Here is a 15,395-nt window from a genome sequence, read left to right as displayed (position 1 = left end):
AAATCATTTAATATCATGTATTGAATGGCCAGACCTGTATGATTCTGTATTATTTTAATTTTCATAGTGTCTGCATTGATAGTTGCATATGATTTAGCAAATATTTATTCAGCAGACATTCACATATAAGTAAACGTTTAAACAAAATGTAAAGAAACTTTGTAAGTATGATTACCAAATTTTTAAGTTATTTATTACAAGTGATTGAAGAATTTTTATAGATTGACAATCTATAAAGGTATGTGATGTAACACTTAAAGGCTTAGTCTGCTCCTCATTAGAATTTTATGTGATTTTTTTTCTTCACTGGCATTTTTATTTCTTTCTATGTGACCAAATTCATTTTGACACTAAATTTAAAGCTTGATTATGTTTTTCATATCACTTCAAACTTTGATTACACTGGAGATTAATATGTAAGGAAGATGATATATGTTTTCTTTTCTGTCAGTTCTACTTTCAGAATATATATCCAATAAAACTACTTCTCACACCCTTCACTCCACCACCTTAGTTTATGCCACCATCATTTTTTTCCTAAACTGCTACCAATACCTAACTGCTTCCATTGGTCTGTATTTGTTGATCACTAATTATATTTAACATAGAATGCTGTATCAAACTTGAAGCAATCACACGTTTTGAAGGATATTCTAATCTCTTTAAATATCATTATAAGGCTTGTAACATGATACCCAAAAGCAATATGATAAATTGGCCAAAGATTCAGACACTTGTAAGTATAAATGATGGTAAATTGCAAATAATAGAAAGTATTAAAAATGTTTAAAGGAAGGATAGAATACAAAGCACAAAACCTGTCAGATCATCTCTCTCAGTCCATAATATCACTGCTGCAATATTTCCTAATAAAGAGTGTAATTTGGGAAAATGGGTACTTATAGAAGCAGGTTTTAAATGCTAGCCCATTGGTTTGTTTGGAAGTAGATACTCTTTACTACTTTTTATATACTGTATGTTTAAACAACTTTTGAAAATCATTCTATTGTTAGGCAATCCAACTCGTTGTCCAAAAGGGCTTGATTTTATTAAGCCCCATACATTTCAGAAATATAGCCTTGGAGTTTGGTGAGGAAATTCTGTTCAATATAATTAATACAATTGAGTTGGAATTCACATAGCATAAAATTAACCATTTTAAAGTTAATGAGTCATTGCGTTTAGTAGACTCACAAAGCTGTGCAATTACTAATTCCATCTACTTACAATATCTTCATTCCAAAAGGAAACGCAAGCTCATTAAATAAACAGTTTTTTCCTACTACCCTTTTCCTCAGCCCCTGGAAACCAATAATTTGTTCTATCTGTATGGATTTATTTAGTCTAGATATTTCATATAAATGGAATGACACAATATGTGACATTTTGTGTCTGACTTTTTTCATTTAGCCTAATGATTTGACATTCACCTATGTAGAAACATGTATCTGTACTTCATTCCTTTTTATAGCTGCATAACATTTCATCATATTTATATATAGAAATCTGTTTATAAATTGATGGATGTTCGGACTGTTTTTCTATATTTTGGCTATTGTGAATAGTGCTACTATGAACATATATGTGTATGTGTTTAAGTATCTGTTTTCAATTCTTTTGATTATATACCCACAATTGAATTTGCTGGGTCATATTGTAATTCTATGTTTACTTTTTAAGGAAATACCAAACCATTTTCACAGTGATTGAACCATTTATATTCTACCAGCAATGTACAAGGGTTCCAGTTCTTCCACGCCTTCATCAACATGTTATTTTCCCATCTATTTGTTTTGTTGTTGTTGTTGTTTTGTTGCTGTTGTTGTTTTGTTGTTGTTGTTAACTATGGCCATCCTAGTGAGTGTGAAATGGTATTTCATTGTAGTTTTGATTTGTGTTTCCCTGATAACTAGTGGTATTGAACATCTTTTCATGTATTTGTTTGCCATTTGTAAACTTTTTTGGAGAGATATCTATTTAAGTCTTTTGCCTATTTTTTTAAAATTAGATTGCTTGTTTATTTGTTATTGAGTTTTAAAAGTTCCTTGTGTATTTTGGGTACTCTTATTAGATATACGGTTTGCAAATATCTTCTCTCATTTTGAAGGTTTTTTTCACTTCATAGATAATGTCCTTTGATGCACAAAATTTGTAATTTTATGAAGTTCAATTTATTTATTTTCCTCTTGTTGCTTATGCTTTTGATATTATGTTTAAACATCCATTGTCTAATCCAAGATCATTAAATTTACTCTTATCTTTTTGTCTAAGAGTTTTATGGTTTCAGCACTTAATTTAGATTGTTTCCTTTTGATTTAATTTTCATATATGGTATAAGATAGTCTAATTTCATTCTTTTGCAATTGTAGATCTCCAATTGCCCCATCACCATTTGTTATAGAGACTGTTCTTTCTCTCTTGAATGATTTTGGCATCTTTGTTGAAAATCAATTGGCCACAGATGTATGGGTTTATTTCTGGACTTGCAATTTTATTCTATTCCCTACTATACATGGGCACTTTTGAATTCCCTAATTTCCCAAGAAACTTTCTAAGCAATTTCTCAACCCAGATTTTTGGAGCTCTGTTTTATGCCTCAACTATAATCTTTTGCTTTAGGTCACTGGAGGTTTACTGCCTGCCTTACAATGTTTTCCAGGAATACCCACTGCTTTTCTGCCTTGAGTGAGTTCTGAGTTAGGCAAAATAAAGACAATACCCTATATTTTTCATTCGAACAGCCTCCAGACTAGTTACAATAGGCAAACATAATTCTTTGTGAATAAAGATAGCTCTGCTTCTTCCAGAAACAGGGATCAGAATGTAACACTGGGATTGTCACAGCCATCTTTAAGATCACTCCAAGCTGGGGCGAGGGATGAAGGGGATGAAGGCTAAGGACAAGTAAATATGCCACAATGCTTTTCTACCACTTTGAAGCTGCCTTTTTCTTGATTCTGCCTTTATTGGTTGCTGCCAACTTTTGACCGTTCTCTAGAGTTTTATCAAAATTGGTTCTGATCCTTCCTGCTTCATTTTTTATCGTTGTTAAATGTTTTTATGGAAAGACCATCTCTTGGAGCTGCTTACTCATCATTTTCATTGATATCACTTCTGTGCAATATATTTCCAATAATGTAAAATTTGAGTAGCACTTTTATTAATGTTTTATCAGAAGTGAATCTTATGTGTTTTTACTACATGAATTTATAGGATTTACAGCATTCCTAAATATAATCCAAGGTATCCTGCTCTATAACTTCCATCTAGCTGGTAATAAGACTCCTCCAGTTATTTCTAGATTTTCATGAAAGGACAATTATGTGTATCCATAAACTAGTCTTTCAGCTGTGAATACCAAAATATACTATATATTTTTTCCTTCTTTCTTTATCTCCCAAATATCTTGTCCAACTGCCTACTACATTGGGACACAGGCACCTGTTATCTGAAGCAAAAGACTATCTCCATAATAATCATCAGACCTGTTTATGTACAATGAAAATGATATATAAATTTCTAGTGATTTTTCTAATTCATTAAATAAGGAAAAATATAAAGTTTTAAACCTTAAACTGAGGGGGAAAATGGAAAACAATAATTCGATTTTCTTTTTTCTTTTTTTTTGCACTAGGCTAAGTTTTCAGATTTCCTATTTCTTAAGTTACTTGTGAATAAGTCTCAGAAGCAATAAATGTCTTACTTTTCTCTTTGATTGTCATTTTAAAACAAGATTATCTGAACCATCTGCAATGTGGGAAGTTGATCCAAACCTAATTGTTATGAACTACCCTGGGAATTGGTTTTCAGTTATTTTGGCAAACATTTTAAAATATACAAGAAGCAAAGTCAGTTTTTCATAGCCATACCATATGTTTAGAACATTTATTAAGTCCATAATAACAACAACAAAATAAAACAGAGTAACTGAGACTCTGATTTTGATTCATTGGTGTTGACTCTCTGCACTCAACTACCATATGTGGTGTTAATTGCTTGAATTTCACTGTAACAACAAAAGCACTTGCATTAAAATGAAAGCCTTTTATCAATCAGAAATAAATTATCTTTTTATCTCTGATAAATATTTTAATGTTTTGTTATATTAATATAATCTCTCCTCCACAGTAATGTTTGTTAGGTCTTAATTAAAATATCATGTACAATGTTAGATTATAATATCTGAGACATACATGTAGAACTTGTCTTGAGAATATTATGTGACCAAACTGTTATAAAACAAATTACATGGAAAATACTTAAATATTTAGAAGCATTTATTTAGAATAGTAAAATGTTAAGAAGTATTATTAAATATATTCTCAGTATGAAAATTTTCCCAGAAGCTGTTCATCTTCCATTATATATAATAAGTTAAATTAAGAAACACATAAATTTCAAAAGAATAGTTAAATCGATATATCGACAAGATATATGTTTTTGTTATAAAATGAAAGAATAAATGCTCATAAGATTAATTTTTCTTTAAAAAGAATGAGAAATATGCAGTTTGATTCCTGTTTTGAAAACAATTATAATGTATTTAAATATTGTTTTAATGAAATAAAAAGAAATATTACAAAAATAAGCATAATATCTATAAAAATTTTAATGTTCCACTGTGTATTTTCTAATTTTCCACAACAAACCTCAATTATTTTAAAATTAGAAAAGAAGAAGAAATAAAATTTAATTGCTAGAATTTGTCAAAGATGGAATTCAGATGTTTGTGTTTCCATAATGGACACATATGTTACAATGAATGGGAATGTTGAAATAGATGAGTTATAAGAAACCATTACTTGACTCAAAGGATTATAAAAGTGTTATAATGGAGTCTTTTACCTTTGAAATAATTACAAACAAGGTAGATATAATTCTTTCTGGAATTAATTAAGTATAGTTTTATTCTTTTCTTAGAGGATAGAGAATTTACTCAGTAATCTCATTCAGATTAGCATTTTTTGTTTGTTTGTTTGTTTTTTATTGCTAAGAAATGCAACAGCCTTAAAAGCTTTTCATCAATTTTCATCATGAATCCTAGAATCATAAATCTAAAATACTAAAGCTATGTTTGCTGATGGGGAAAATCATATCGAAAGTAGTTCAGCATAGTAGAAAAGATTCTTTGTGACAATATAGCTTTTAATCTTATTTGTTTTCTTTGTCACCAGTACTGGGATTCTAACCTTAGGGAAAGCACTGGACAGGGAAAGCACCGATCGCTACATTCTGATCATCACTGCATCTGATGGCAGACCAGATGGGGTGAGTAGACTCCCTGGGAAAGGATTTTAAAAACATTAAAAAACTGAGAGAGCCCTATAGTTTTAGACTCTAAAACAATTTACCACAATCATGAATTCATGAATTAATCTCTTTTTTTGCTGGAGCAACTACTTATAATTGTATAGAGAACGTTTTTTTTTCCCTCCAGTGGTTCCTTTTAATAGATGAATTTATACTCTGAATTTGTTATGGTGTTACAACTTTTGACTTGTGATTGGTGTTGTTACCCAATTCATGGGAGAAATGAAATCTAACTTAGTCTGGGAAGTGTTCCATTGTGTCCATCATCAGCACAGCACTCTAGGAGTTTTACTATGTTGGAACCTGATTGCTTTAATGTTACTTTGAGGGGGAACGTGGAGGTGGGAGCATGTGTCAGAAGGGAATTGAGGATAGATATTTTGAAGTACTTAGGAGAACAAGTTGATTGATTCCACAGGTTATTCGTAAGCAGCACTCAGAATCTTTGATAATTAAAGTGGTTTAAATGGGCCCATAAATGTACAAAAGATAAATTTTATTTCCTCTGCACCTAAAAATTAATTTAGAATAAATAAATTATTGAGTCATTCTGGAGTGTTTTATTTTTTATTTTTTTAAATTGATTTATTTAAATTAGTTTCAAGTATACAGTACATTGGTTAGACATCTATATAGTTCATAAACCGATCCCCCCAATTGCTCCCTCCCTCCCCTGGCCCTCCACCTTGCCATCGTATTAATGCTAACTGCTTTCCCTCTGCTGCACTCCCCATCCCTGTGACTAACGATCAACTAGTAATTTGTACTTCTTTAATCCTTCACCCCATTCTCCCAGTTCCTTAACTCTCCTCCCTTCTGTCCATCACCAAATTGTCCACTATATCTGTGAGTCTGTTTTTGATTAATTTGTTCTTTTTGTTCCTTAGATTCCTCACGTAAGTGAAATCATATGTATTTATCTTTCTCTGTCTGACTTATTTCACTCATCATAACCTCCAGGTCCATCCATGTCATTGCAAATGGTAGGATTTCATTTTCTTAATGGCTGAGTAATATTCCATTGTATATATGAACCATAATTTCTTTATCCTGTCTTCTGTTGGTGGGCACTTAGGTTGCTTCCATATCTTGGCTATTGTAAATTGTACTGCCATAAATATTGAAGTGCATAGATCATGAATTATTGTTTTGGTTTTCTTTGTATAAATACCCAGAAGTGCAATTGCTGAGTCAAAAGGTATATCCATTTTTAATTTTTTGAAAAATCTCCGAACTGTTTTCCATAGTGGCTGCACCAATTTGCAATCCCACTAACAATGTATGAGGGTTACCTTTTCTCCACATCCTCATCAACACTTGTTTTTTGATTTATTGATGATAGCCATTCTGACAGGTGTGAGGTGATATCTCATTGTGGTTTTAATTTTCATTTCTCTGATGGTTAGCGACCTTGAGCATCTTTTCATATGTCTATTAGCCATCTGTATTTCCTCTTTGGAGAAGTATCAGTTCAGGTCTTCTGACTATTTTTTAGTTGGATTGTTTGGGGTTTTTTTGTTTGAGTTATATAAGTTTTTTTTATGTATTTTGGATATTAATCCTTTATTAGATATATCATTAGCGAATATCTTCTCCCAAACAGTTGGCTTTCTTTTTGTTTTGTTGATGGTTTCCTTTGTTGTACAAAATCTTTTTAGTTTGATGTAGTCCCATTTATTTATTTTTTCTTTTGTTTCCCTTGCCTGAGGAGATATATCTGGAAAGAAATTCTTGTTAGTAATATCAGAGAGTTTACTGCCTATGTTTTCTTCTAGAAGTTTTATGGTTTGGGGTCTTACATTTAAGTCTTTATTCCATTTCGAGTCTATTCCTGTATACGGTGCAAGAAGATGGTCCAGCTTCTTTTTTGCATGTATCTGTCCAATTTTCCTAACACCATTTATTGAAGAGATTGTCTTTACCTCGTTGTATATTCTTACCTCTTTTGTTATATATTAAGTGAGTGTATAGGCATGTATTTATTTCTAGACTCTCTATTCTGTTCTATTGATCAATGTATCTGTTTTTATGCCAGTACTATGCTGTTTTGATTACTGTAGCCTTGTAGTATAGTTTAGTATCAGGTAATGTGATACCTCCAACTTCATTCTTTCTCAAGATTGCCGTGGCTATTCAGAGCTTTTTATGGCTCCATATAAACTTTAGGATCATTTGTTCTATCTCTCTGAAAAATTCCATTGGTATTTTGATAGGAATCGCATAATTGAAAGATAAACCATATGTCATATCAATAGAAAAAGCATTCGACAAAATCCAGCATCCATTTATGATAACAACTCTCAGCAAAGTGGGAATAGAGGGAACATACCTCAACATAATAAAGGCCATATATGACAAACCTACAGCTACCATCATACTAAATGCAGAAAGGCTAAAAGCATTTTCCTTATGATCAGAAACAAAACAAGAATGCCCGCTTTCACCACTCCTCTTCAACATTGTATTGGAAGTCTTAGCCACAGCAATAAGACAAGAAAGAGAAATAAAAGGCATCCCAATTGGAACAGAAGAAGTAAAACTCTCATTATTTGCTGATGACATGATACTATATATAGAACACTGTAAAGATTCCACCAAAAATCTGTTAGAATTAATCAATGGATTCAGTAAAGTAACAGGATACAAAATAAATATTCAGAAGTCAGTGGCATTTTTATACAACAATGATGAACTTTCAGAAAGAGAAATTAAAAAAATCTCATTTACAATTGCATTGATAACTATAAAATACCTGGGAATCAAATTAACCAAGTAGGTAGAAGACCTGTTTTCAGAACATTCTGGAGTGTTTTAAAATCATTAGACACTATTCTTCAAACTACCCTACCCACAACCACCACCATTCTGATTTTTAAGCATTGTAACATTTCAGTTTTGAGCAACGTATCATTAGACTATTTTTTTTTCTCCCACCATTTCTATGCCACAGGTTGTTTGCTTCTTTAGTTAAGTGGTTATGGGCTAACTCAGCATTGTTCTCTAGATATAATTTCAAATTCCGAATAGGTATATAGACAAGATTTACCCAATTCAAATAGTAACATATCTCCAGTTTACTTAAAATTACTTCTTTGGTCTATATGATAGATTGTTTGGGGGCATATAACGTTCTCTTCACATTTATTTGAGGATTGCTGAGAATATTAACATGATAAACACATATCAGATTTTTACCTGGACAGTTTTATTATCTTAATTAAAAATTAGAAAAATAGATAGGGATAAATAATTAAATTTGGTAATTATAATATGCCCATAATAAGCTATTTGCCATTTTTCAAACATTAGATAAACAGCTATATGTAGAAAACAAAATATACAGAACAGTTTTTGTAAATAGTGAAACTAACAGAAGCCACTTAGATAAGTGAGGAAAAATAAATTCTAAGATTAATTTTTATGTATGCAATGCCTTTGATTAATATAGTGTGCCTGAGCTAAATTTATGTAAAGAAGTCAGTGAGAGTCTCAAGAATAAAATAATTGAAGAACTTGATTTATGATGAAAGTTTAATGGGTAACTTGGCTAGGAAATAACCATGGGAGAAAATTCTAAGGAGAAGGAGAAATTATCCAGCATAGAGTATGGGCATAATTAGAATGAAGTAAAATTAATAAGGAGCATTCAGGTCAACCATTAAGATAGAAAAAAAAAAAGAAATAACACATAGCTTTGAGTTATGTCACATTATAAATCAGAAATTAATGTCAGTAATATTAGCTAGGCTATTTTAATCTTGGCCTTAAAAATAAAATTTCTTAGACAAGAGAACAGATAGAAAAGAAATGTTATATAGTATATTAAAATATCTGACATAGTCTCAATCTACTAATTTTGATTTTGTCCATATCAAAAACTGAAAATAAGTTGAGTTAAAATGAGTGGTTTAGTTAATGCTCCTAGACCATTTTTTGTTGTTATCTGTGTATTTTAATTTCCCTGGGCCAGGTCACTTAGCATTTCTAATTTTCAATTTTTTTCATTCTTTTGGTCATTCAGGTCTCGTTCAGCTTTAAAATTCTGATCCTTTTAAGTAAATTGTTTTATTTTCAAAAGTTTATTGTGAGAGTATCAATAGAGAAAGAAACACTTAGATTTAAAACAAAAGCTAAAGGAAAAAGTGATTATAAAATAATAATATTCTTACATCTGATTATTATTATTATTATTATTAAAATAATAATCTAAATCTAAACATTTAAACATGTTTTTTTGCAAAGTTATAGTAAAATTAACCTTTTAACCAAAATATCAAGGGTCTCAAGAAAGATATTTAATGAGCATAGACCCCTTGTAGATAGACTTTTCTTAAGTCAAAATAATTACCAGTAATATGTGTGAATCAAATTGCAAAGATATAATTTGAGAATTCCATCATGAAAAACCCCCTCCCCTACCACCCCTAAAGTGTTTTGGGGCTTCAAAGAAGAGAATTAATATTCTATTGCTCATTGCTAATTTTTTAAAAGAATATTGTGGTAATTGCTGAATTTTTATAAAATATTGAGGGAATTATTTAGAAAATATTTCTATATAATAATTTGGAAACAGGAAATTTTCTCTGACAGTCTTACATTTTTTCCCTTTTCTAAATTTATTTTGTCAATAATAGTTGAAAAAAACTATACATATAAGTTAAATATCTCATGTAATGCATTATTATAAATATTAAGATTTCTTCAGTTATTATGATTACAGATAAAATCATATTTTCTAGATTCTAAAATCTACATTCTTTTAGTTCAAATAAAAAGAAGCAATCGTGAATAAATGACTAAGTGGGGAGGCTAAAGAATGACAAGATTATTTTAGCAAGGTCTGCTTGCATAAAATTCTCTTGGTCTCATCCTCTAGCTCTTGAATATTACTTTCCTTTTAGTACGGGGCAGCCGGGATATCTCTTATATGGAAATTTCATCTCTTGCTTTTAAGAAAAAGAATAAGTTATAGTGTTTTTCCTGTACGTGCTTTTCTTAAAGTGCCTTCTGTTCAAAAGAGTCAGTATGTCAAAGTGGTATATTTGGGGTGACATGTTCTTAACTCCTTTAATAATCAGTGGAAGCATTAGGCTTTAGGAATGTAGCTATAAGTAATAATAAACCCAAACAACAGTAGTTTAAACAAAGCAGGTTTATTTATCTCAAATGAAAAGAAATCTAGAGGTGGACAGAAAAGGTCTTGTTCAGGGAGGGGCTGAACAATACCATCAGGGATGCTTGCTCTCCATTTCCTGTTCTGCAATTTATAATGAGTTTACTTTCATTTCATTCTTGTTACCTACCGGTCTCAAGACCATTGATGGAAGAGCAGAAGGTAAAGATGAATGCCAGAGAAATTTGCCCTCTTTTCTCCAAGAAATCAAAGCTTTTCAGAAACCTCACCTAGCATATTTTCTCTTACATCTTATTATCCATAAGTAGCCACACCAAACTGAAAGACAACTAATAAGTAGAGTTTGTGGATTGTGGTTGTATTGGTCCACTAATAGCACAGCAAAAAATATAAATATGCAAATATAGTGAAAATATAATATGCAAAGTGTAATCAGATTTTTTTTCATTTGTTTTTTTTTTCCAACAAATTTATCAGTGGTCATTTCCCAATTGGCAGGCATATTTCATATTCAAATTACTAAATTGTTCTACAGTGTGATTATTTCAGGTGTTGAGCAATATTATTTTTCTCCTTAAAAGATAGGATAGATAACTTGATTCTATCGTGTGAATTACTAACTTGAATTATTCAGTTATGGCTTTTACACTCATAACATTTTACAATTTCAGATTGGTAGTAAATTTAGCATCTTTGCTTCAGCCTTGAACTGTTATTCCCTAAATGTCCTTTAAATATGATGATATAAACAATTAGAATCTAAAGCTTAAACATTTCACTGTTTAAATCAAAATTTAGGAAACATTAGCACAAGAAAAAATATTTATGCAAGCAGAATTGTGTGTGAAATTCAAATAACTGAATTTCAATATAGTTGGTTTAATAAGATTTTAGAATACAATACAGATGGTTATATACATATAACATATTTTCTTCTCTGCCATTTATTGCATACCAAATACATATATTTTTGAAAAAAAAAACTTATGGATAGATTTGGATGTAAACTTTTATAAAAAATGACTATATAATTTTAAAAGAGAATTTGCTACTTTTTCATTCTGTTTGAAAAACATAGATCTGTATTTCCTGGTTGGGAATAAGTTGATGATATTTTAGTGATTTCTGAAATAAATCTTCCAGAAGTTTGATTTTTTTTAGAGAAATAATATGTAATGTTCTACTAGTTTCTATTATGTTAATATTATATAATAGAATATGCTACATGCAGAATATATATTTAATACTATAAAATGTACCCCCTTCACACTATACTCAAATGTGCACAGAGTAAAAATCTTCTTTATTTTTTATACCTGATCTAATATTTTTCATAATTCTTACTCCACTACTTAGACAGTAATGTGTTTCTGGGCGGGGGGGTAGTAAAGGAGGAAACTAGTTAGGGTCACACTTAACTTGTTTAAAAATTTTCAATCTCTTTTGTTTTAAATAGTCTTTTCAATGAAGGTTAATACTCATTAATTAAGTTGCCCAGAGTGTCCTTCCTGTCTTTTCCACCGTCGTCCTAAAATTGTTATGTAAATATAGTATGTTTACTATTCCTGATGCCGGGATGAGGGCAACCACCTTATGGTTCTTCGACGGGACTGGTCTCTGTTTTGTACGGTGTGTCTGGTTTCACCTGTAAGACTTCTGGCTTGCGAATTCTGGTTCCTTAATGACTTTTTTTGAGTTTGGTAATGTCCGTTACTGCTGAGTGAAATTAATTTTGGCCATCAAGTTCCTTCTCCCCCATCCCCCACCCCCTAAGGCCCTGGTCGCATAGAGATCTTTCAGCACCTCGCAGTCTTTGGGAACTTTAAGATTCTTGAGCTATACACATATTAGATGTGATCTCCCATGGAAATTCTCTGGAGGATTACATGCTACACAAGCCTCTGCCACTATTTCACCCAAAGTTCTCTTGCTTTCTCAATAACTGTCACCACTTTCCTCAAAATGGTTCCACAGTGTGTCCTCTCTTGTAATGTGACCCAAAGCATTAGGGGGTAGGGTGATGAATAGGGAGACCTTTGCATCATGCCTTCTTGTCTTCTCTGTGCCTTCCCTTCACCTCCCCCTAATCCAAAATAAGAAAAACATCCCTTTCTCTGCCTTTCTGGAAGACACTCTAAAGCTTAACTTTTTATTTATTAATTTTTTCTCAGACGAGGAGGTCAGTTTCACTGGGAGACAAGGGCATCTTTTCTGTATCATGAAAGAAACTCTGTGATCTGTGTCAGTATGGCTTGGCTCTTGTTGTAGCTATAGGATAAATTGTAGCTAAGAATAAAAATGTTTCATATTAATATTGCCTAAAGTTATGCCTATTGTGGAATATATGTATTTTCCTTATCCTATTGGCCTAAAACAAAAATGAAATCAAATCTTGAACTACACATCCTCATTGTCCCAGGCTCCAAACTGTACATTTTTATTAAAAAGGATTTTGGATATACTAATAAACATTAGTTTAAATTACCTGTATATAGAAAAAATTTTAAAGAGTCTGTGTGTATATGTATATACCTCTGGATACATTTCCACACTGACGAAAGAAAAAAAAAGCATGTCTATCATTTCCATTCTCTATTTCTCAATTATATATCATATAGACATATTTTTGTTACTTTATAAGTATGTATTTTCATTTAGACCCATATTAATTGAAAATCATAATTTTTTCTTTAGCAACTGAAGAATGGATACATTTTGAACATCCTATATATCTTCTAGTTAAAGTTTTAATAATTTAAGAAATTACCCTGATAGATTAAAGTACACAAGATAAAAGATTATAAAATAATTTTAGTTAAAGTATGTTCTCATGAATTAAAAAATGTTTTATATAAATGAATGTACATCATTTTACGACTGACTTTACAGCTGACATTTTTATACTATACCAAAGATGATATAGTAGCATCTTTATTTTAGGGCCATACCAGTTCATGAAAACATCTGTATATTCAAATTGCCTGCTACAACAGACATTTCTACTTGCATTTTTAGAAATGAAATATATATAGTGAGAATTCATTCATAATTTAAAACAAAATAAAATTTATGACATATTATAATTAAAATAAATAATGATTACAATAGTGATAGTTTATGGTATTTAGTACTAAAATGCTAATATTTCCAGTGAGTAGAGTTGTAAGTTGATGTACCTTTTGAGAAAATAAGCAGTAAGGCAAATTCTTTCGATAGGAAATATGCAGCTTTTCCTGTGTTAGCCTTATTATTTTGATATCTTTTTTACTTAATTAGCATAATATAAATTGATTTTTAAATTGATTGTGGAATGTATTAGCTGATATACTGTCTTGTTAATCTACTTTACTTAAAATGATCTGAGTTTCCTCGTATTTAAACTTAACCGAGCACTTTCTCCTTGACAAGACACGAAAACATTCTATAGGGCACAGATCCATATTAAAACATAGTATTTGGATGGTGGTAAACACACAATGAAATATACAAATGACGTATTATAGAATTGTACACTTGATACCTATATAATTTTATTGACCAATGTCACCCCAATAAATTTAACAAAAATATTTAAAAAAAAATAAAAACATAGTATTAGACAATTATATAACTTATAAAGTGATCATCCTAATAAATCTGGTGCCTATCTGACACCACACATAACCAGAAACTAATATATTGTATGTCAGCTATGATTAAAATATTTTAAAATATATTTTTAAAAAATGTTACAAAATTCTCAAAAACTTCTTTCTGAAGTCTAACTACATTTTAATTTGCAGTAATATTAGTGGTGTTTATTTGGCATAGAATAAAAAATATGAACTTAACAAAACGTTATTACTTTTTAATACTTTCTGAACCAATCCCCAAAAATTATATAATTTTGCTTTACAACTAATCTGTAACTATTTCAATAGATTTTAAAGAATAGAATCAATAGGTTTAAGGTATAGCTCAGAAATTCACTTTAATGATTAACCAAGTTTTTGATAGAAGTGGTCTTCAGACCACTTTTCAAGAAATATATAAGCTGAAAATTATTCTATGTGTGTTATTACTTTACATTTCTGCCAGAAACATGAATATTATTTATTTCATAAATATATGGAGAAATACATCTACATAGTCCATAAATGTTAGCCCCTATTGGAACAAATATGGTAGACTTCTTATTTAACTTCTTAGTTTACTTAGTGATCTAGTTCTCTTCTACATTACCTGGTTACAGGCTACAGTCTTTGACTAAAGATCCAGAAGAGTGTGGAAACATCCCACTCCATAGTTTGAATAATGGGAATTTTGAAGACGGATGAAATCCAATAAAGTGAATTGATAGGGAAATACAGATAGGCTGGCATATTGAACATCAGACAATTGGAAGGAAAGTGAGTAAACTCTAGTGTGGCTACTCATAGATTTTTGGCTCCAGGCTGTCAATTTTAATGTCTCGATCACCCTCAGGCAAACTGAGAACTACTGCTATTGTTAAACTACATCTTACTGGTTTTAACTAACACAATTGTTAAAGAAATAACATTTGTTAAACTGCCTTTTGTTATAAAAATAGTGTCGCCTTCTTGGAGAAAATCTAGGAAATATATAAAAGTGAAAAGGAGAAAATAAAATTATCTGTATTTTATCTAATCAGATAACATTTGAATTTATGCATTTTCACATTAAGTATACACGTGTGTATGTGTGAATGCATATTAAATTGAATGATTTCATATAGATATGCACATAGAAGAGTATACAAACCATAATTGTGCAGCTTAATGAATTTTCACATAGTGAAGACACTACTCAGAATAAGAAAGAGAAATTAATTAGACCCCAGAAACCCAGTCTTATGGTTGTACAAGTCTCTACTCTCTCTTCTACACAAGTTACCCTTATCCTGACTGCTGTCTCAGTGGAGAGATTGGTCAAACATTAAAATTCATATGCT

The 15,395-nt window shown here is 30.7% G+C and overlaps 1 protein-coding gene across 2 annotated transcripts in view; it reads left to right on the top strand.

Annotated features, from left to right (window-relative positions):
* The window catches only part of PCDH15 (protocadherin related 15), a 730,119-nt gene that overhangs the window by 525,122 nt on the left and 189,602 nt on the right, over positions 1–15,395 (top strand). For both annotated transcript variants that reach the window (XM_039871826.1, XM_039871827.1), the window contains exon 17: positions 5,175–5,268. In XM_039871826.1, coding sequence (XP_039727760.1) covers positions 5,175–5,268 — 94 coding nt within the window. The remainder of the gene's footprint in view (positions 1–5,174; positions 5,269–15,395) is intronic.

Source organism: Pteropus medius, unplaced genomic scaffold (genome assembly GCF_902729225.1).
Source record: "Pteropus medius unplaced genomic scaffold, Ma_sr-lr_union100, whole genome shotgun sequence".
NCBI classification, from domain to species: Eukaryota; Metazoa; Chordata; class Mammalia; order Chiroptera; family Pteropodidae; genus Pteropus; species Pteropus medius.
This window is presented reverse-complemented; position numbering and strand designations above follow the sequence as displayed.